Source organism: Artemia sp. Qi Xiang Cuo, chromosome 2 (assembly GCF_049724085.1).
Source record: "Artemia sp. Qi Xiang Cuo chromosome 2, ASM4972408v1, whole genome shotgun sequence".
NCBI classification, from domain to species: domain Eukaryota; kingdom Metazoa; phylum Arthropoda; class Branchiopoda; order Anostraca; family Artemiidae; genus Artemia; species Artemia sp. Qi Xiang Cuo.
In genome coordinates this window covers 47,525,334-47,549,683 of record NC_142795.1, presented here as the reverse complement: position 1 = coordinate 47,549,683, position 24,350 = coordinate 47,525,334, and the positions used below count along the sequence as shown (strand labels likewise).

The following is a 24,350-nucleotide window of genomic DNA, read 5'->3' as shown; positions in this document are numbered from 1 at the left end:
GACAGTTGGAATGTAAGCTTCCTTCCAATCTTGTGGGATAGATTTAGTATTTAGAGACTTTTGGAATAGTAGGGTGAGAGGATGTGATAGTACTGCATACGTCTCCTTTAAAAACCAAGGGGGCACTCCGTCAGGTCCTGTTGATTTATTTGGGTTAATCTTCTTTAGTCGAGTCTCTACATCTAAAATAAATTTATATAAATATTATATAAATTTATATAATCTACATCTACATCGAAATTTATATAAATAAATTTCTAGTTAATATTCATTGGCTTGGAAATATGCCAACTCTCCTTGTTATTCGTGTCTTCTGTTGTGTCTCTGATTTGTAAAACCCAAAAATTTCGTATAGTTCTTGAATATTTGTTCTTATAATGCTTTGGGTTCAAATGATGTTTTTTGTTTAAGTTGTCCTCTATTTGTGTTTTTTTTTTATTTTATTTTTTTATTTTTTTTTAATTATTATTATTATTATTATTCTACTCAAACAAGAATTTGATAACAACATTTGTTAATTTATGTCAACTGCCAAGTCAGAAAGCAGAAACAGCATCATGGCATATGCTTGCTGATGAATTTCTACTCACAAATAAAACACCTCCAATCACCTACTAGTAATATCTGTTGCAATATCAAATGCTTTCAGGAAAAAACTGTTTAGACTTTAGCTATGGGAGTTGAGGTGAGTGGTAGGCCGTCACATTTTTCAACTTCAATGTTTACCTTTAACTTAATTTTATTTTAATTGAATGGTTACAGAGCATCACATCAAACTTTCTGCCATTAACATGGCTCAATCAAAGGATACCCAACAAAAGCTATATGAAATGCTAGAAGCTCTACAAACAATGGTCAAAGAACTACCAGAGTAAGTTATACTGTTGTTTTTAGATAAATTGTTTATACAATCATGTTTCGTTACAGTTCCTACTATGATAATCGATTTGGGTCGTGCTGTTACTCTTGCAAAGCAATCCTACATGCAAAAAGTTAGAAATGAACTGGTCTCTTATCTTCTTTTTAAGACTAGTTGAAAGGTTGTAAAACTTTGCATGTCTTTGCTTAACAGTATTCAAAATATGTTCATACTACAATCCAAAATTATAAGTCATTACAGCCTTTAAAACTTCAAAATTACATTTATAAATAAGTGAGCCCTTCTCCCCAAACCTGAAGAAAATTACAGTTTTCACTTTTGTTAAGCAAACGGTGTTCCATGGAATATTAAATTCATCCCTGTTGTTCCTTTTAAAAAGTATAATCTGTTTGATACACATTTGAGTCTTAGGCTGTAAAAAAAAGATAAGAAAGTGGAAATAGATTCTTAACCCACTGAGAATAACCAATTCAAGGGGGTATATGAGTTTACATAGGCACAATGGGTGTAATTTTCTTAAACTAAAGAGAAAAAATCAAAGCACTGTATTTTTGGATGTATCTCAAATAACCAGATTTTATAAGAATATATAAAATCCCCATCTTGTAATAAGGTAGGCACGTGGCACCTTATTTGTAATGTGGATCTGAAAAGGATTTTCAATATTTTTTTCTTCATTTTTTTTTTTAATTTTCTCCAACTGATTTGAAACTTAATAAAAGTACCTTGGGCATAGGGATATGAGTAGGATTGATTTTACAGTTGTATGCCTGTCCTCCCATATTTGTACAAAAGTGCTCTGATCCATTCCCATCTTACAAGACAGGAGTCTTGGAGGTATGAAAAATTGAGGAGGGATTTTCATATGTGTGTACTATTTCTGAAACCCACCTCTTTTCTTCTGGAAAGTACATATCCAGTTTTAATTTGATGGGCATATAGCTAGATTCAAGCAGACTCTTCTCAAGAAATTTAGAATGCCGGAGTTTTTGGTCAATATGCCAGGATGCTCCAGAGTTTCAAAAGCTGAATATTCCCCAAACTATGAAACTTTAAAGTCTGCTAGAACCTGTAAAGATCCTGGGTCTAACATTTTTTGGGGAAAGTCTCGTTGGGTGTTGCTACTTGTCTACCATATTTCAAGCGAGTTTTAGTTCTTCCAACTTTCTGGCCACTTCTCTGGCACACTTCAACTCCGACTTCCTATTTCAGTTGATGCATTGCAGGGAAGTCAAACAGTATTATTAAAATCCCAACTTTTGTCTACCTCACTGTTAGTCTATTGGGCATAGGTTTGGGGTATTTCCACCTAGCACATCAGCCCATAGCAATCACATGATATCCTATCTGCACGCTTGTGATTGGATCTCAATGCAATTGTACTGTATTATTGTAGTCATAATCAGGGCCCTTGGCTCCTTCAACCCCTTCCCCTTCCAAAGCCTACAACGTTGTTTCTTGATTGATATTTCTGCAGTACTAGCAATTTTTATCTTAGAACCTTGCTTTAACATAAGATAGGGGTAAGAATTTAATTCATGTATTACTATTCACACTTTATTGTTATTATAATTATTATGAGCAGACTTACCAAATTAGTTGAAGCTACCGTTGATACTGAAATAAATACTGTACTTTGCCTTCCGTAAAATAGTTACTGTTGTTAAGATGCTTTTAAGGCTTTATTCAAGAAAAGAATTCTCAAAAAGTGTCAATTATTTTACAAACAGCATTAAAGTAAAGTTTTATATATATATATATATATATATATATATATATATATATATATATATATATATATATATATATATATATATATATATATATATATATATATATATATATATATATATATATATATATATATATATATATATATATATATATATATATATATATATATATATATATATATATATATATATATATATATATATATATATACATAAATGACCTGGGCATGCATTTATTCAGATGCATCAACATTCACAGTAACTAAAAACATGCAAAGATTATTTTATTAGAATAATGGATTGAGATACGTCTATACTCAATGGTGTCTTATGATGGGGTATAGGATGGATTCAATGAGTTCAGCCCCATAGAAGACTAGAATAATGAATATTTGGAATCCTTACCATTGAAAATCCCCCTCGTCATCAACCCCAAAATTTTACTGAAGATATTACTTTAAAATATTGCGAAGACTTACAGCTGATCTAGCATTTTAACTGATTCAACATTTTTCCAGGAATTCAAATTTCAATTCTATAGTTTAGTTCTTAAGCAGAAAAGTTTTGAACAATTTAAAAATATTCCTACATTTAACCAATATAAAACCATCAATTAGAAAACCAACAGGAATAAATAAAACAAAAAAATTTAAAGAAAATTAAGCACCAATATCAAACAGTTGATGCTAACGAACTATAAATAAAATACAACTCGGCTCAATAGTAACCGGAACTCTAAAAAGGGAGTTTGGAACAATTAATATATTAACAAATATGGCATTTTATGCTGATTTCAAACATATAACATTAATTAACTTTAATATTACCCATCAAAACCTACGAGCCTGAAAAAATTGCCTGATTTTCAAAAAAGAGGGGAAACACTCCCAAAAGTCGAACGATCTTAATGACAATTGCGCTATCAGATTCAGCATATCAGAGAATCCTGCAGTAGACGTTTCAAGCTCATATCTACAAAAGTGCAGAATTTTGCATTTTTTCCCAGAGGAAACATCATAGATGCGTGTTTATTTGTTTATTTTATTGTTTCCCCCCAGGGTAATCGTATCGGACTAATAGTCCTAGAAGATTGGGAGAGATTTCATTCAAACGGAAATTGCCCCATGGGAAAGTCCCGTTTTCTGCCCTTTCCTGGCACCAGATTACGGCTTTGCCCCGAAACCGGTCAAAGTTGTTATTGATTGACAATTCTGAGATAGCCAATCGATTTAGAAGTAGCGAAAACTATTGGCTATATTGAGCTTCCCTGTTGCCGAGAAAGTAATGCCGACTGTTGGCGCATTTTTTCCAAAAAAATTATGTCGTCTGGTCCATATAAGATAAATGGTAAATCAAGACATTTATTTATTATCTTAAAGCTTTATTTAATAACTAAGTTGATTTACTTAATTTTTCATGAAACATGTTCAGTGATATATAATTGAGCACCAGCTATTATGAAAGATGGATAGTAGGTCAATGTATAGGGCGTGGGTGGTATCCCATGCCTAAAAGAACCCATTTCAATGTCCAGATTGTCTAGCTGTCCATGGTTCCACATATAGATATAGAAAGTGGTGTTTGTGTGTGTGTCTGGGGGGGGGTTAGGAATTAATCTCTCCCCTCCCTTCATTTAGAATTAGCCTGAATAAATTTAGCTTCTCAATCTTTTTTATTGAGAAAATTTTCATTTTCTGGGGAGAATTTCCTGTAGAGGAGGGGGAGAATTTTTCGTGAGAAGGAAATCTTCAGTCGAGAATTTTCCAGAGAAAATTTTTACATGCAGGAATCTTCCGGAATTCATATTTGGAACTCTTTTATATGTCTTCCTTTCTCTTTGGCTGCTCAATTTTATATGTGGAGAGAATGTTCCAGTGGTAACTGTCCGGGGAAATTTTCAGCGAGGAGGGCATTGCCCGAGGATGTTTTCCATGGGGGAAATTTTCTGCAGGAGGAATTTTTCATGGGAGCAACTTTCTTTGGGGGGTTTTACACGAAGGGAGGGGGAATTTCTGGAATGAATTGAAAAACGATTTGAAATTAAATACATTTTTTTTTTTAAATGAAAGTCAGGAGAAGTTTCCAAGGGGAATTGTCCAGAGGGAATTCTCAGCGAGGAGGGAATTGTCCGGGGTGATTTTACGCTGGAGGAATTTTTCACGAAATGATTTTTCTTGGGATGAATTTCAACGGAGGGAGGATTTTCTCGCATGATTTGAGTAACGATCGGAAATAAAAAAAAAATGAAAGTAAGGAGTAACATTAAAACTTGAAAAGAACAGAAATTATTCCATATATCAGGAGGGATCCCCCCTCTACAATCCTTCCCTCGTATGGCAAAAGTTTTTTGGTGCATTAAAAAATCTTCTTATTCCAATTAAACAGTCTTTGTGTTTCGGTAGTTATTGTTAAGGAATTGGGACAAGAAGCCAAACTATAGCGTAAAGACCGAGGGGTTGAGGAGGGACAGCCCCCTAATATACGAAATAATTTCTGTTCGTTGCTCTTTACTTTCAATTTTCAAAAAACTTGTTTTTCTATTTAATAAAAACCTTAAAAGAGCAGTAATTTTAACTTGAAATGGTATTAAAACATCAATGTACAGGTTGAAATTTTACACTCATTAAAATACATTTTAAATATTTTTACTTTTTTAGCGTTAATAAATAAACAATTATTAAGACTTTGAGAAATGCATATAAGGATATTGATATTAAACTTTTAATCCACACTAAATTTGTTTTGTTTTTTTTGGTAAAATGCAAATGATCTTGTTATTTTAGCAAGGCAAGGGAGTTGACAGCCCTATTTATGTGAGTTCTAGCTCATTTTGAGTTTGGCTCAGCTGCTTATTGTAATTTGTGTTCGTTTTGGGTTTCATTTATTTATTTAAGGTAATGTGTGGTAGTTTTGCGCACTCCCCTCAACATTCTCTGAAAAACTCACCTGAATGGCCTTCGTCTTTTGGGAAAGCAAATGTCGAACAGGTCCACCTTTCTCAATAACATATACTAAATATGTTATTGCTATATTCTATATGCAAACAATGAACACATTACCTAACTTACAGCCCTTGCCCTCAAGGCTGGGGGGAGTTGACTAGACTTTTCAACAATAGGGCATAATTCCTGGAATTTCTAACAATGTTGAGCAAAATAGCTGTCTGAAAATTTTAATTGGATGTGGTTTGGGAAATGAAGGGCGGGGGGGGGGGGAGAGGGGTTGGTTACCTTTCAATTACTTTTGACTCTTAAAAAGGGTACTAGAACTTTTAATTTCAAATTGAATTAGCTTCTTTAAAAGTTTCAATTCTATTACTATCTATGATAGCGCTGCTTATGATATAGCTTCTAATTTCCATTCAAATGAGCTCATCCAAAGTTTATACGAATACCTATTCCAGAAAAACCTTCTGTATCCCCGGAGCATAATTTACAACCCTTGCCCCTGGGGGGTTGTGTCAACCCTTGAGGTATTGTTATGTGTTCTTTGTGCTATTTTGAACAGAATGGCTATCTTGCAAGTACAATCACATGCGTTTGGGGAAAAGAGGCGTTCCGGGGGGGGTGTGCTCTTTGCACTCCATCACTTTTGACTCTTAAAAGAGAATTAGAACCATCAATTTCGAACCAAATGATCCTCCTCAAAATTTTATACGACCACCTCTTCCATAAAAAGCTTATACGCCGCGGGGCATAACTTTCAACCCTTTCACCCAGGCTTTTGGGGTTGTTTCAATCGCAAATGCCTTGTTGTATGATCTTTAGACTATTTTGAACAGAATGGCAATCTCAAAACTTCTATCGGATACATTTGGGGAAAACAGGATGTGAGGGGAGGGGCTAGTTACTCTCCGATCACTTTTGACTCTTAAAAGGGGCACTATAGCTTCTGATCTTCAATTGAATGAGCCCCTTGCGAAATTTATACGATCATCCTTTCCATAAAAACCTTATATGTTAATAATGGGCAACTAGCGTAACATAGCCCTTGCCCTGAGGGCTGTGGGGGGTTTGTCATCCCCTAAGACATGATGGTATGAACTGGTATGAAGTACTATTAAATCTTAAAAAACTATGAAATATAGCAAATTCTAGTAAATCAAAATTCTGTCCAAGCTATAACATCTTGGACTAATAGTACTAAAGAAATTTGTCCATAAGTGTCAATTTTTTAAAATTTATACTAGATAAAACGAAAGACTTCTTAATAATAGTTTTTAGATTATCGAATACCAAATTAAGTGATAGATCTGTGTGTAGTGTAATAAAATCAAATGAATCCACTCTTTTAGCTGAAACTATCAAAGAGTCTATCACTTGTAATGAATTATTAACCCTCCAATATGGATTAAATTATAATTTCTTTTAAATTCCAGAATAATAAGCTTTAAATTTATTTATAATTTCCCCTAAAATTAAAAACAGGTCAGTAGCCGCAATTCTGGTTAAACACCTAGTTGCCTCAGCGATAAAGCGTGGTTTAGGGGAATTTTTATGAAATTTTTTCGTCGAATATAAGAAAGGGAACTTTTTATCATTATCATTAATTTTAATATTAATTGTTTTTTTAAAGTATTATCTCTATATTTTCAATGAAAATATTATCCTCTTAATGAACCTTTTCATATGTATTTTTTGATAAAATATCACAGTAGAGTCTCTGACAAATTATGGCAAAATTGCTATTAGCTTTATCTACTGGCACAATCACAAATTCATTCTGTAGTTTAGCAATTGCTTGAATATTTTAGCATTATAAAATATTGAATCTGTCTCAAGGGGATGTGAATTACTATGTATATTATTTCTTACTCTAGTCATAATCAAATTCTTCCAATTTTGAAAACTCTTTTTAATATTTTTTTCTTTCTTGCACCATTTACCAGTAAATAAATTCAGGTCATTTTCTAAGCCACTAAGAACATTTGATGACTTTAAATGATGGGAAAGACGGTATTCATCCCCCGTTTTCATTATATTTTGAAGACCATGTTGCTTTACTCTTCACAAATCCCCTTTTATAACTTGTTGAAAGTTGGATTTACAAATGGGAAAAATTGCTCGCAATTACAAGCAGGTTTCCCATTAATCTCCTTGTCATATTTTTGAAGTATTAAATTATAATCAAAACTAATTTGCCTTATCGTTTTGAGTATTTATACGTTAAAATCGGACTATCATTTTAATTCAAATCAAACAGTTCGTGGTAACGAACTGTAAGTAAGGAGCGACCCGGCTCAATGGTAACCGAAACTGTAGAAAACGGAATTTTGATACCAACAGATACATCAAAAGAATCAGATTTTAATGCTGATTTCAAATATATAAGTTTCATCAAGTTTAGTCCTACTCATCAAAAGTTACGTGCCTGAGAAAATTTGGCTGATTTTCGAAAAAAGGGGGAAGACCCCCCTAAAAATTATAGAACCTTAATGAAAATCACACCATCATATTCAGCGTATCAGAGAACCCTACTGCGGATGTTTCAAGCTCCTATCTACCAAAAGTGTGGAATTTTGCATTTTTTTCCTGAAGAAAGATCACGGATGCGTGTTTATTTTTTTTTTATTTTTTTTTTCCCAGGGGTGATCGTATCAACCCAGTGGTCCTAGAATATCGTGGGAGGGCTCATTCGAACGGAAATTAAAATTTCTAGTGCCCTTTTTAAATGACCAAAAATAATGGAGGGCAACTAGGCCCCCTCCCACGCTCATTTTTTTCCCAAAGTCACCCGATCAAAATTTTGAGATGACCATTTTGTTCAGCATGGTCGAAAATATGATAACTATGTCTTTTAGGATGACTTAATCCCCCGAAGTCCCAGGGGGGAGGGCTGAAAGTTATGAACTTTACCCAATGTTAATATATACGAGGTATTGAATAGAATTGATTTTGAATTGAAGTTATCAAGTATTTTGCAATAGGTTAGGTTAATATTGGTTATTGGGAAGTATACAGACGTTTTCAGAGGGGATTTTTTCTGGTAGTGGGGGGGGTGTGGGTGGGGGGTTATGTGGGAGGATCTTACCATGAAGGAAGTTTTCATGGGAGAAGGGACATTGCTATGAAGGGGACGCCGGATTTCCCAGCATTATTTAAATAAAGATCAGAAATTATATATATAAAAAAAAGGTTTTTTTAACTGAAAGTAAGGAGCAACATCAAGACTTAAAACGATAGAAAACATTAAGTATATGATTGGGCCCCTAGTCAATAGCTCGCGCTTTAAGCAAATGATTATTTAGTAATTTAATAATAGCTATTTATTATAATTGAATGCATTTTTGATTTTGGGGTAACTTTTAAATAATTGTAACAAAATTCGAACTTTAGCTTAAAGAGTAAGGTATTGACTAGGGGGCGAACCGTCTAATTTACGCATTGAAAATATAAGAGTATAGAGGTTCGTTACGTAAGTTAATTCGTAAGTTACGGATATTTATTACTAATAAAAACGTTCGCAAATAAAATTAAACAGGTTTCATTCCGTATATGAAGGGGCTGCCCCCTCCTCAACGCCTCGCTCTTTACTCTAAAGTTTGAATTTCTCAAAAATCTATTTTTTTTAAACAATGAAAAACTTTCTCGTAAAGAGCGAGGCGTTGAGGAGGGGACAGTCCCTTTCATATACGGAATAATTTCTGGTCGTTTTAAGTTTTAACGTCGTTGCTTACTTTTACAGTTAAAAAAACTTGTTTTTTATTTATTTAATTACTAGGAAGGGCTTGCTTCACTTCCTGCTGGTATAAGATTCCGGGTAAATTAATATATCCTATCTTTTTGCTAGTAAAATTTATAGATAAAATTAATATCCTCTCTGATCCTTATTAACATTCTTATCAGGCTAATTTTGTTTTTAAATAAATTTTGTTTTAGCTAAAATACAAACTGCATCATAAATTAATCTAGTTTTAAAATTGCAAGTTGTATTATTTTTCATGATCTAGAATAATGTTATTAAAATATTCCGTGATAACTTGTTTAATTATTTTATTATACTAGCCATACCGTTAGACCCAAATAGCTGGCATTAATCAACCAAAAAATTATTTAAATCCAAATAATTTTTTCTATTATTTGTTCTGTACTTTTGATCGACTTTTAAGTTTTATGGGACAAGTAAAAGAACTATGATCAATCAAATCATTAATACATTTAACAATGACATAAGACATGCTTCCATATTTTGATACTCGATCATTCAGCCCAAAAGGGTAAGCTGAACCGAAAGCAAGGATCCAATAATGGGATCCAATAGTCTTCTTTAGGTGAGTTATTTAGGTCCAGATCAGTGGCGGATCCAGGGAGGCAAGGGGCGCTCCCCTAACTTAGTAGTGTAATTTACTTAAGTAACCCAAGTTTGCGTTAATTAACTTGCTCCTAACGCAAATTTATCGGATCAACCTATTTTGCGCCCCCTAAAAAAAATCCTGGATCCGCCCCTGTTCCAGATTTTCTGAAATTGTAATAGCTAGATTTAATATGGAGCAAGTACCATTATTACAATGTTGAACTAGACAATTAATAGTCTTTTCCCCGTTAATTGTAGTTTATGTCCAGAAACTTTCGTATGAATATTATTAATTGTTTCTTCCATATACTGTAAGCAGCAATTTTTACACTCTAATAAATAAGTAATATTAGTTGTTTTGCAATTTACATTACCATTTAGTGAACATTGGAACTTTTTATTATATAAGGTGCTTTAACAAAAGTCCGAGGGATGAAACAATATCGACAAAGAAAATTACGACCGGTACATTTACTAATATTCGGGAGACTACTTTGAATGTAATTTTCATCATTGTCATCATTCATAACCTCAAAAAATAAATTCAAACCGCAACGACATACATAACAAAGTCCAAAACATGTCCAGAAATCAAGCAAACGTCAGCCGATAATAAAACAATGCTAACTAACTAAAATCAAAACCCGAGACCCTAACACGGAGCCTTGGCTACAAACTTTATAGCTACCTCATTAGAAACTTAAATTCACAAATAATTATCAATATCAGGTTAGAAACTTGGACCAGGGTTAAGATCTGTTTCTTTTCTTCTTTTTTTTCTTTTTTTTTAATATAACGCCGTGAGAATTTGTTCACGATCCTTTTAGGTCACTGAAAAATTTTGAGAATTGATCTTTAGCCCAAACTACGACTACGACTAGGAAACGTATTTTCATTTTTAAACGTACACCCATACCCCGTCCGACCCAATGAACGTTTTCATCCATTGTTGTAAAAATGTTGTGCTAGATTATCAAAATATTTATGAATAGATCTGTCAGTTTGGAAAAAAACAAAATTTTCAACTTCTCCTTAATTGCAAGTTAAAAAAAAAAAACATATTTTGGGTCAGAATTCGAAAACAGTTCTGGAAAGAACCTTGCCGAGGCCTACGGACTTGGAAAGTGAAGAAAAACCGTGGTAATGCTTTATCTTTGGTTACATTTTACGAGTATATTTTAGAAGCTTTCATACGCAGCGCGATAGCGCTGCCTAAGTAAAGAGCGATGAGGGCACAATGTATTATTTGTTTATTTATTTATTGTTATTTTTTGTTTTAGACCAGGATACTGTATCGAAGTAGTTGTCATAGAAACTTCGAAAAGGGCTCATTCGATTGGAAATTAAAATCGCTAGTGCCCTTTGTAATAGTCAAAAGTGATTGGAGGGCAGCGCACCCCTCCCACGCCCACCATTTCCCCAAACACATCCAACCAAAATTTTGAGGTAGGCCTTTTGTTCAACGTAGTTGAAAGGTCCGGAGACCATGTATTTGAGGATGACAACACCCTACAGCCCTCAGGGCAAGGGTTGTAAGTTATACCCTGCGAGCATATAAGGTTTATATAGAAGGGGTGATCGTATAAACTTCGAAGAGGGCTCTTTGGATTGCTAATCAGATTTTTTAGTGCCCTTTTTGAAATTCAGATTGATTGGAAAGTGGATACCCCCCCCCTCCCCACACCTCGTATTTACCCGAAATACATCTGATAGAAATTTTGTGATGGCCATATGTTGTTGCAGAAACTTCGAAAAGAGCTCATTCGATTAGAAATTGAAACGGCTGGTGCCCTTTCTAATAATCGAAAGTGATTGAATGGTAAGTAACCCCCCTCCCACGCACACCATTTCCCTAAACACATCCAATCAAAATTTTGAGATATCCATTTTGTTAAGCGTAGTTGATTTCCACATAGAAATTATGTTTTGAGGTAGACAGTCCCCCATAGCCCTCGGGGCAAGGATTGTAACTTATGCCTTGGGGGCATATTAGGTTTTTAAAGAAAGTGTTGTCGTAAAAACTTCAATAAAGACTCATCCGATTGAAAATTCAAAGGGCTAGTGCCCTTATTAATAGTCGAAAGCGATTGGAAGGCAACTAACACCCCTTCCACGCCCACCATTTCCCGAAACACATTCGATCAAAATTGTAAGATGGCCATTTTGTTCAACGTAGTTGAAAGATCCGGAAATTAGGTCTTTGAGGATCAACCCCCTCCCCCCACAGCCCTCAGGGTAAGGGTTGTAAGTTATGCCCTGAGGGCATTGGAAGGCAACTAACACCCCTTCCACGCCCACCATTTCCCCAAACACATCCAATCAAAATTTTGAGATAGCCATTTTGTTTAACGTAGTTGAAAGTTCTGGAAATTACGTCTTACAGGATGACAACCACCCTAATAGCCCTTAGGGTAAGGGCTGTAATTTATGCCCTGGGGGCATATAAGGTGTTTATTGAAAGCGTTGTCGTAGAAACTCAAAAAGGGCTCATTCGAGATGATTATGAATATGATTTTCGAAAAAAGGGAAGCACATAGCGATTTTATGAAAACCCTAAACTACCAGTTAATTTTACAATTTGATAGCGTACCGATCACTGGCACCTAAAAATACAGTTTCGTCATTAAACAAAGCTAACTTAGTTTCACCTAGAGTTTGTCATAGGCAGCGCAATCGCACTGTTTAAGCAAAGAACGATGTTGGAACAATGTATTATTATTTTTTCTTCTTTTTCCATACAAGGGCACTTCTTATCGAAAGAGTTGTCGTAGAAACTTCGAAAAGGGTTCATTCGATTGGAAATTGGAGTGGCTTGTGCATTTTTAATAGTCGAAAGTGACTGGAAGGCAACTAACACCCCTTCCACGTCCACCAAAAAAAGGGAAGCACCTAGTGATTTTATGAAAACTCTAATCTACCAGTTAATATTACATTTTCATAGCGTACCATTCACTGCCGCCTAGAAATACAGTTTCATCATTAAACAAAGCTAAGTTAGTTTCACCAAGAGTCTATCATAGGCAGCGCAATCGCGCTGCCTAAGTAAAGAACGATGTTGGAAAAATGTATTATTTTTTTTTTTTCTTTTTCCATACTAGGGCACTTCGTATCGAAGGAGTTGTCGTAGAAACTTCGAAAAGGGCTCATTCAATTGGAAATTGGAGTGGCTTGTGCTCTTTTTAATAGTCGAAAGTGATTGGAAGGCAACTAACAGCCCTTCCACGCCCACCATTTACCCAAACACATCCAATCAAAATTTTGAGATAACCATTTTGTTCAGCGTAGTTGATTTCCACACAGAAATTATGTTTTGAGGTAGACACTCTCACATAGCCCTCAGGGCAAGGGTTGTAAGTTATGCCGTGGGGGCATATATGGTATATATAGAAAGAGTGATCGTATAAAATTCGGAGGGGATTATAGGATTGGTAATCAGAAGTTCAGTGCCCTTTTTTAGATTTAGAGTGATTGGAGGGTGGATTCCCCCGACACCTCGTATTTTCCCGAAATGCATCTAATAGATATTTTCAGATGGCCATTTGTTGTGTTAGAAACTTCGAAAAGAGCTCCTTCGATTGGAAATTGAAAGGGCTAATGCCTTTTTAATTGTCGAAAGTCATTGGAAGGCAAATAACCCCCCTCTTACACCCAACATTTCCCCAAACACATCCAATCAAAATTTTGAGATAGCCATTTTGTTCAACGTAATTGAAAGGTCCGGAAATTATGTCTTTGAGGATGCCCAGCCCTCAGCGCAAGGGTTATAAGTTATGTCCCAGGGGCATATAAGGTATGTATAGAAAGGATGATAGTATTAACTTTGGAGGGGGCTCATTGGATTGTTAATCAGAAGTTCTAGTACCCCTTTTAAGATTCATAGATTGGAAGGTGGATACCCCCCCCCCACCCCCACACACCTCGTATTTTCCCGAAATGCATCTGATAGAAATTTTAAGATAGCCATTTGTTGTCCTAGAAACTTCGAAAAAAAAACCATTCGATTGTAAATTGAAAGGGCTAGTGCCCTTTTTATTATTCAAAAGTGATTGGAGGGCAGCAAGCCCCCCCCCCCCACACACACACCCATCAATTCCCAAAACATATCTAATCAAAATTTTAAGATAGCCATTTTGTTCAGCATAGTTGAAAAGTTTGGAAATTATATCTTTGACAACCCTCATACCTTCTCAAGACCAGAACATAATTTACAATTTTAGTAGTGAGTTTAGTTTGTCAGTTTAGAGTAATCGGAGTGTGGATATCCCCCCCCCCCACTCCTCGTATTTTCGCGAAATGCACCTGGTAGAAATTTTGTGATGGCCATTTGCTGTCGTAGGAACTTGGAATAGAGCTCTTTCGATTGGAAATTGAAAGGACTAGTGCCCTTTTTAATAGTAGAAAGTGATTGGAGGGCAACTAACCCCCCTCCCACGCCCATCACTTCCCCAAACACATCCAATGACAATTTTGAGATAGCCATTCTGTTGAACGTAATTGAAAAGTCCGGAAATTATATCTTTGAGGAAGACAACCCGCCACAACCCTCGGGGCAGGTGATGTATGTTACGCCCTGGTGGCATATAAGGTTTATATAGAAACGGTGATAGCATACCTAGAAATTTGCGCTTTACTGAAAAAAAAGAAAAAAAGACCGTGATTGTCAGTTCAATTGACATATTTCTTCATGACATATACTGATATTTATTCCTTAAAGTTTTTATAAATTTTTATTTGTGAAAGTAAGAAAGGTGAAAACATATAAAACGTATTTTGTTTTCAGTAATGCGCAAATTGTGTTCTGATCTTGAGAAGGCATGGGGATTATCAAACCTAATCAGGTTAATTTTTGCTCGTTTCGAGTATGAATTGGTTATTTTTTGTATTGTCTACATGTTTTGGGTAGCGTACCCTTATTGACAAGAATTTGTGGTATTTTCATACATGACAAATTATTTGACTTTATTTTTGCCGAATTTTGACTTGCTGGAGCCGTCTACTATCCATTTAAGGTTTTGTCCTGTGGATACGGTTTTTTAAATTAATACATACAAAGACAGATTAAAAAACACTGGGGTTTTCTGTTACACCTTGGGTTTATTTCAGTTGCAATCTATGTTTACTTAAAATTTGTCAATGACACCAGTTGATTGACTCATTCATAGTTCAGACTTTAGAATTGTTTGATTTTTTAGCTCTTCTCATTTACTCGATATAAAATCTTCTCTTCTTTTTCTCTTTATGAACTTACAAATAATTTTAGTGAATATCAAATGCGGATGCCTGTTGAACTCCTTGCGTCCCTGGCAAATACTTTATTAAATGAAGCAATTTTTGAGATCGCCAATGGTCTTTGTGATATTCAACATGTGACGGAAAAGCACCTCATGCACCAGAGATTACAGTTGCTTAGCCGACAAAAAGGTGAGTTTCCTTCTAAGCATTAAATCGTTGTAAAACAGTAATTCCATAAAGAAAAGAAAAAACTATTTGAAATCTATCTGTTTTACTATAAATTGGGCTTCGGAAGCAACGCTTTAGCGTTGTCTTAAGTTGTATACAATTCTTGTATGGGGCCTAAAGTGACGGTTTTTGCTTATCTTTGATCCAAAGTCTACTGTGCGTGAGCTGAAGGGCAGTTTTATAGTTGTGGTTCTAGGATTGCTGCATTAAAAAAGGTGAAATTTTGTCTGAAAACGGGCAGTTTTGAGAAAATTAGAGCACGCAAAACTGAACTTGTTAGAATCAAAATCTATGGTCTTCCGGCTCGGCCTCCTCCAAAACTTTTAAGGGGGGACGCCAGTCCAAAGCCGTTTTGGCCGATTCGAGCCCTTTTCCTGGTCGGCAAAAAGGCTCAAAGACAAAGGTATCAGATTTCACACAGACTTGAGTAAACAAATTCGAAGAGGGCGACTTCCAGGGGTTCCTTACGCTTTCAATATTAGTTACATTTTATGATAGATACTTTTACGGAGTGTAATAGGTAGATATGACATTTATTATATATCCAACTTATTCGCACAATTTGTCGAATGTCCAACTCTCAAGCTAACGCTTTCAAATTATACACACCAAATAAATCATATCAGGAGCTAAAGCTTCACTAAATCAAAGTCCAACTGACCGCTTTTGAACAAAAGGAAGCGTTAACCCCCTCAGCATAATTTATGCGCCCACATCCGTTTGATTCCAAGTATTTTAGGCTCTTTGTCGGGTGATAAGCAATTTGAAACGTTGGTATGTAAAGTATTCGAAGGGACTGCAGTCAGCAAGTGTTTTTTATAAAAATATACTGCAACCGCTTCAATAGAATATTTTTCGCTGCATTTTTAAGTACCAATTACGACAATATTGACTGCAGCGATCTTGCAGGCAAACCCAAAATAGGTTTTTGAGTTTTTTTTTTGGATTTCAGGAAAAATAGGTGTCGGCTTTAGCATTTTGCTAAATCAAAATGTTCACCGGATTATATTCTATTAGAAAAGACTGAGACCGCCTAACTGCCTCAACTATTAATGTCAGTCAAACTCAAAACGCTTACTATGGGAGAGATAGGAAGGTCGCTTCAAGTATGGTCGCCCCTTAAGCTATTCATATAACTAATTTATGCAAATTTAAAGCAATATTGTGTGTTATCGACTTTAACGTCATCTTTTCTGCTCTCCTATCCTCGCTCCAGCATCCGTGAAAAATGTATGAATGATCTTTCTGAAAGTATTTCTACCTTAGTCCCAAATCCAGATATCTAGACTTTCATCCCAGGCTACTGACCCTTCTATTGCAAGAAAAAAAAACTCCGTTTGGAGGTCTTTATGAGTAATTTTTGTTTTCTATTTCTCCAGTTTCTCAGCTTTTCCACAAATGTGTAATTAATGAAAAGTGTTTTTTTCTTCTCTGAACAATTCTTACTCTTCATACATTTTTAGCCGAGAAAAGTAATTTGTGTAAATCTCAACAGCAAGCTATGGAGGAAACAAAATCGCTACATCATCCACAATTGATTCAGTCGGTAATAACCTCACAAGAAATGGAACGAGAAGCAGTAGCAATCAAGCACCGCGAAGAGCTTAAGCAACAGGATATGCGGCTGATTTTGCAACTGGATCAGAAGGTAAAGCGGTGTAATCAAGCTCGAATAGTACTGTTGTTAATTAGGACTGTAGTATTCAGAACACGGCTGTCATAATTTAAGACGTGTTATGTAATATACCTGGAACAACTTAAAGTTTTAGCTTAAAACTGGTCGCTTCATCCATTCGTTTAATTCCTTTTCTCATATTTTGACTGGTTCTCCCGAGGCTTCGAAGCTTTTGGCTTAGAAAAATTTCTTGTATCTTCATTGCTCACTTGTGAAAATAGCTGGAAACCGAAGTGTTTGATATCCAAATTTTTATCTGCCATATCTTGAAGTTGTAAAGCAACTTCCCTCGACATTGAACCAGTTGCTCATCTCAGCAAAAAAAAAAAAAAAAAGCAAGAGCATTTTGTTATTTTTCGCAGTTCAAAATAATTTTGGTTAGGTAACATAACGTCCTTTGGTTTAACGCAGTCATACTTCTAAGGCACTTTAGAGTTCGAACGGTCTTTAGAGTGCAAAATAACATTGAATGTCTACTCCTGCTTGTACCTTCTTTAATTTCTTGTGTTAAACCTCTTGCACGCAATTAATATTGCCTCAATTTTTCATTGAATCAACGCGTCGATATGCGATTGATTGCAATGTAATGTTGCGTCTCAAGTATTAAATTGAAAAAGATCTATGTCCTTGTTCAAATATAAAGAGGTATATTAGAACTAAAAACTAGCAGAAATTAATTATTGTAAGAAATCAAACTTAAACAAACAGAAAATACTTTGAACAAACATACACTAATTCTTTAGTATCAAGCCCTCTGAAGTGTTTTAGGAACTCTGAACCATGCGAAGCACCAATGACGACCGTGGAACATGTCCTGAAAGCTCGTATGTCACATGTTTCTAGAAGTAAATGCCCTTTAAGCTATTGCATCGGCCGCTAGATTCTTCCCTAACACACTAAAATCCTGGTTCGTTATCCCTATTACATTTAATTAATATCTGATGGATATGGATACAAAACGGTGCAAAAGAGTTTTTCCCTTAAAAAAAGTTTTTCACAGAAAGCACTAAGCTACATTAAACCGAAGATGAATAAAATAAAATCAAGTAATTTTTCAAGCGTAAAATGACTATAAACTACTATCAATAAACAAATGAAAACCAAAAGGAACAGAAATTGCAATGAATTCTTAAGTCGAACTCAAAACGGACAGAGACTAGGACAAAGAGGAGTAGGGGTAACACCCCCTATGCCTTCTAAAGAGCCAAACGTAATCTGCACATCATGAAAACAATTTTTAAAAGAAAAACGTCAAGATAAAATAACACATCTAAAGGTCAACTTCAACATAATCCTCAGCTTCACCAGTTGAAACGTCTTGATTTGACCCAATCTTCACATTGAAGGGTTTCGTAGACAAACTTTTTTTTTATTTGAGGGCAGTTCTGCACCAGCAGTATCACATCTTGGTATTTATTCCGTTTCAGCAGGAAACCATGATTTTATGAAAGCTGTCTATGGGACAGTAAAGACAAATTAGCTCGAAAATGATTTCTCATTTTGGCGAAACAATGGAATAAAGCCATCCAGCTGATACAATGACTACAACAGTTTCAATGTATCTTCGCTGACATACTAATCACATTTTTATTATTTAGTAACAAAACTAGTGTTCGTTTTGGCAGAGCTCAACACATGTCTTGAATTATTACAAACGATGGATTGCTTTCATTTGTCCTTTGGTTTTTGCTTTGTTAGTTGAAAAAGCGGTTTTGATTAACAGTAAATGCTAGTTCGACTCCTCATTGCTTTAAATTCTGAAAAATATCATTATCATTTTACTATTTCGGCTTTGTGCAACAAAACAATCAGTTTGAAATTGGGTCTCTACTTTCCTTGCTCAAACATATTTGAATCAACTGTTGCTGTTTATAAAGCAACAGTTTTACAGGTGATGGTTTTGAACCATATGATGTTTATACAATGGCAATTGCTGCCTCGAAAATGGGGCAAACAGTTTTGGTCTCAATCCTTTACGCAAGTTAGAAAAGGATATTAGACGCATTTTGGAAAAACCTCAAACGTCGAGGCATCTTGATTACCAAACAAGATACGAGAAAAGAGAAATAAACACACCCACTTATGTAAAATAGTATACCAAGCGAGGTTCCGTCGGTATGACAAGCACTTTTTTTAAAGACCGCATTAAAGCAAAACAATGAAATATTTATCGTTACCATGTCTGGGAGGAATAGAAATAAATACTTTATGAAAAATAGCTTTTAAAAAACTACGTTTTAAAAATGGACTAAAAAGGGGAAGATAAATTTTTCGATTCTAAAGAATACTTTTGATATACATACTTCAAAGTTTTCTGAATATTTTGGATGTTGTGAACTCTTTTACTCAGAATTGTAAAAAAAATTTCTAAAAATTTAAACATGGTGCGCATTTGCAATCTACAACCTATTGATATGTAACTATTTATCATATAAGCATAATTTTATGAATGCTACGGATGACAAATTCACAGTTCTTTATTTAAGTAAAATGCCCACCACTTTTAAATTTTTAGAATTTTTTTACAATTTTGAGTAAGAGTTAACAACATTCGAAATTTGCAAAAAATTTTGAAGCATATATATCAAAGTATCCTTTAGAACCGAAAAAATTATTTTACTCTTTTTATTCCATTTGTAAAACGTTGCTTTTTAAAGATTTATTTTTATAAGGTATTTATTCAACTCTTTTTGGTCTTAAATTGTGTCTTCTTAGTTCTTCAATACATACTATATTAAAACCACGAAACAATAAACCATTTCATACAAGAAACATTTACAGAAAATTTTAAGAGAAAAGCATTATTTGAATCTGAGCAGGATACTTAACCTTTTATCAGGCTGGACTGAGACGACCCTAAATCACAAGGAGGACAAATCTCCAAAGCACTGATTGTCATTTCGTTAGTCTTCTTAAATTTTAGAATTTATAGACCACTATATTTAAAAAGAGGACAAAGAATATTTTCTTTTTTGATTTTCATTAATCTCTAGTAGGACATTCGACTTATGAATACCGAATCTGAAATTTACTTTTCCTTTCTCAAACCTCGATTCCTGTTATGAAACAACGCAGATACATCCAGTGGCAAGTAAGGAATTTGCATCGGTTTTTATGATGAAGTCTTGGTTTTCTGTCGTCTCTGCTTTTAGGTGAAGATAGCTTAAAGGCAAGAATACTTGTCCAAATACTTTTATCGTGAACTGATTATTATTATTATATTGTGACTAAATTGTAGGACAATTAGTCATTTTTGAGATTCAAATATACCAGAGTATTAAAATTTTTGGTGAAGCAAAGCTGTATACAAATTTTGATCCAAATCGGATTAGAGGAAGTGGTTGAAATAAGCATCTCAATTTTTGATAGGCGACAGACAGAGAAAGCAAGTTAAGTAAAACGTGGTAAAATTAAGGTTAAGCTGATCGTTAGAGTTGTGGCAGGATCACCAAAATCACCTCTGGCATTCTCTGGGGACCCGCCTTGATATGTTTCATGTTTGTTTAAATACATCCCTTGTTTTAGGGCAAGGGAGGTATATTTTTAAACTTTTTTACATTTGAATTACTTAAGCTTGCTATCTATTCTATGCCAATATATGCAAGGTAATTAAGTTGTTTTGGAAAGGGAAGGGAAAATAGTGGCAGATGCAGGAGAAACAAATTAAATTGAACCTAAAAGCAAAATTATGCCTAGGTTTAATGTAGATTCTTCTTGTTAACATTTTAACTTACTAATTGATTAGTATCAGTATTGTCAAGAAAGATAGGTGTTCCTAATATAACAAAACTTTGTCCTATTCAATTGCAAAAATTACTTGGAAATGGCAATGCATTTAAAATTGAATAATGCATTATTTTTATGTATTTCTACTATGGGGGATGAAGGGAAGGTGAAAATACGAAGGTTTTTAATCCATAACTACACAAGCGAAAATTTAGGAGACAAGTAATACAGTCGCTAACTGGTAATTTAAAACCAATCATGACGGGATGCGGCCACTCTAGTAAAAAGGTCATTCTTATTATAAATTAATTAAAAAAAACTTTTTCCACAAAATAAGTTTTTAAAAGAAAAGTAAAGAACTCCATTAAACAAAAAATGAGCAAAAATAAAATCAAATAATCTACCAAGCGTGAAACTACCACAAGAAAGCACCGGTAAATAAATGAAACCAAAAACGAACAGAAATTACAATAAATAACCGAGTCAAACTCAAAACGAGCAGAAATTAACATAAGTTGCGCTCAAAACTCCTATGCCTTCCCAAGGCCAGAATAAAATTTGCACTTTACTGAAAAAATACAACTGAATGTGCATTGTGATTTTTATATACATATACTTATATTTAGTAATAAGTATCTTAATATTATTTGATTGACTAAATTTAAGAAAGTCTGAACACTTATATTTTTTTCAGTATAGTGCAAATTATGTTCTGGCCTTGGGAAGGCGTAGGAGTTTTGAGCACAACTTATTTTAATTTCTGCTCATTTTGAGATTGATTTAGTTTTTTATTGTAATTCCTATTCGTTTTGGGTTTCATTTATTTATCGATGCTGATTTGTGGTAGTTTCACGCTTGGTAGATTATTTGATTTTATTTTTGCTCATTTTTTGTTTAATGGAGTTCTTTACTTTTCTTTGAAAAACTTCCCAGGGCATAATTTATAACCCTTGCCCTGAAGACTGAGGGGGGAGGGTCCTGCTCAAAGGTATAATTTTCTGAGCTTTAACTGCGTGGAACAAAATGGCTATCTCAAAATTTTGATTGGATGTGTTTGGGGAAATGGTGGGCGTGGAAGGGGTGTTGGTTGCCTTCCAATTACTTTCGACTATTAAAAAGGGCACTAGCCATTTCAATTTCTAATCGAATGAGCCCTTTTGAAGTTCCTACGACAACGCGTTCTATAAAAACTTTATATGCCCCCAGGGCATAACTTACAACCCTGGTCCTGAGTTCTGTGAGGTGGTTGTCATCCTCAAAGACCTAATTTACAGAACTTAAAACTACGTTGAATAAAATGGCTATCTCAAAATTTTGATTGAATATCTTTGGGGAAAAGGTGGGCGTGAGAGGGGGGTTAGTTGCCCTCCAATCACTTTGGACTATTTTGAACTTTCGACTTTGGACTTTTTGAATTCTTGGTCAGCATACCTGAGACTCTAGGCAGGCACGCCTTTCTAGGCATGCCTTTCCAAAATATAACAAACAAGTATATGTCCAATAAGAGAAACCCTGCATACTCCTGCCATTTACCCGTGCCCCAGCCATTTAAACATTTGCCTCTCAATTACTTAATTTAAATGGCTAATGGCTGGGGCACGGGTAAATGGCAGGTGGTTGAATTGAAGTTATCAAGTATGTTGAAGTAGGTTGCAGAGGTCGCATCAAGGCATGACTAATTATAGACAGAGAAAAACCAAGACAGGTAGTCCAAGTAATTGAGAGGCAAATGTTTAAATGGCTGGGGCACAGGTAAATGGCACTAGCCATTTCAATTTCTAATCGAATGAGCGTTTTTTGAAGTTTCTACGACAACGCCTTCTTAAAAACCTTATAGGCCCCGAGGGCATAATTACAACCCTTGCCCTGAAGGCTGTGGGGGAGTGTCCTCCTCAAAAAAATAATTTCTATTTGGAAATCAACTACGCTGAACAAAATGAATATCTCAAAATTTTGATTGGATTTGTTTGGGGGAATGATGGGCGTGGGGGGGGGCTAGTTGCCATCCGATCACTTTCGACTATTAAAAAGGGCACTTTCCCTTTGAATATCCAATCGAATGAGCCTTTTTTGAACTTTCTACGACAACACCTTCTATAAAAACCTTGTATGCCCCCAGGGCATAACTTAAAACCATTGCTCCGAGGGTTGTCGTGGAGTGTCCTCCTCAAAAACATATTTTCTATCTGGAAATCAACTATGCTGAACATAATGGCTATCTCAAATTTTTGATTGGATGTGTTTGGGGGAATGATGGGCATGGGGGGGGGCTAGTTGCCCTCCAATCACTTTCGACTATTAAAAACGGCACTAGCCACTCCAATTTCCAATCGAATGAGCCCTAATCGAAGTTTCTACGACAACCCCTTCGATACGAAGTGCCCGGGTATGGAGAGAAAAAAAATAATAATACATTGTGCCCACATCGTTCTTTACTTAGGCAGCACGATCGCGCTGCCTATGATACACCTAACACTGAATCTTATTTCCTTTTTAAAATTAATAACAAGACCTTAATGACTGGAGGATCCAAACTATTCAGAAATTGTGAAATAATCACCATTAATTTTCACATTTTAACAACAAAAGCTATAGCTACACGTCCGTAACCTGTCTATTAAAATTTCATGTCTCATATTTTTGGTTTTCTATTTTTCATTGATTGTTTCCCAGTTATAGGACATTGTTGAATTTACTTGTTAGATTTCTATTAAGAGCATTCTTTTTCCCCATGCGTGGCAAGTTTGTTTCGGAGATATTCAACAACCTTTCTTCTTTTGGAATTTTTAAGGTGTCAGAACAGCAAACTGCATTGGAGAAGGCTGGAGTCCCTGGATTTTACGCGTCAACCAACCCCCAAGAAGTTCAATCTCAAATGTACTTACTGGGTTTTATACAAAAGCTGAGTGAAAAATATGGACCTTCGCAGACTTCTTTTTAACCCACTTGTTATTGAGTAATTGCTAGTTTACTTTCACCATATGTAAAGTTGCGTGCTCTTAATAGACGACGACGGGCCAATTTATGAAATCAGAATACAAATTAGTGCAAATTAGAAGACCATTAAAAAACAATAAATATGTTTGTATGCACCATATGGAAACGACAATAGTTCTTTTGTTTTAATCTGAAATTTGTTCTTCAAATAAAGTTATTACCTTTATTTACTTTCCAAGTATATAATCGGTTGTCAGGTAGTTACGGTATTTTATTGCCCCCTCCCTCCAAAAAACGTGAATGACTAATTTTATGTCTTTTCTACTTTTTTTAAAATATAAAATATTATTTGAAATATTTTGCATGGAAAACAAACGGGGAATTTAAATAAAATTGTAACTACACAAATTCATGTCCCTGAAAATAATCTTCTGACAAAAAAAACAAGAAAATTCGTAACTATAAAAGGAACCAAAAAAGAGACTAAATAAACGCTGGTTTGTTTATAGAATAAAAGTTAAAAGATTGAAATAGATACAGAACAGACAACATCGAGATTCCATGCCCCCCCCCCCTTTCGTCTGAAATTCTAGTTTTAATCAAATGCAACGACAAAAAAAATCACAAACAAAATTCACAAGTACTT

At 34.8% G+C, this 24,350-nt stretch overlaps 1 protein-coding gene across 1 annotated transcript; it reads left to right on the top strand.

Annotated features, from left to right (window-relative positions):
• The first annotated feature begins 768 nt into the window (after positions 1-768).
• Positions 769-23,930, top strand: gdl (gonadal protein gdl). Its single transcript, XM_089101384.1, has 4 exons — positions 769-871; positions 15,167-15,327; positions 16,830-17,014; positions 23,559-23,930. The coding sequence occupies exons 1-4, from the start codon at positions 792-794 to the stop codon at positions 23,706-23,708; spliced, it is 576 nt and encodes a 191-aa protein (XP_088957510.1). The 5' UTR covers positions 769-791; the 3' UTR covers positions 23,709-23,930.
• Positions 23,931-24,350: the final 420 nt, after the last annotated feature.

Bases quoted from the DNA above. Each gene is read 5' to 3' on its own strand.
- gdl (XM_089101384.1), top strand. From the start codon at position 792: ATGGCTCAATCAAAGGATACCCAACAAAAGCTATATGAAATGCTAGAA. The intron at 872-15,166 runs GTAAGTTATACT...AAATAATTTTAG, and splicing joins ATGGTCAAAGAACTACCAGA to TGAATATCAAATGCGGATGC. The intron at 15,328-16,829 runs GTGAGTTTCCTT...ATACATTTTTAG, and splicing joins GTTGCTTAGCCGACAAAAAG to CCGAGAAAAGTAATTTGTGT.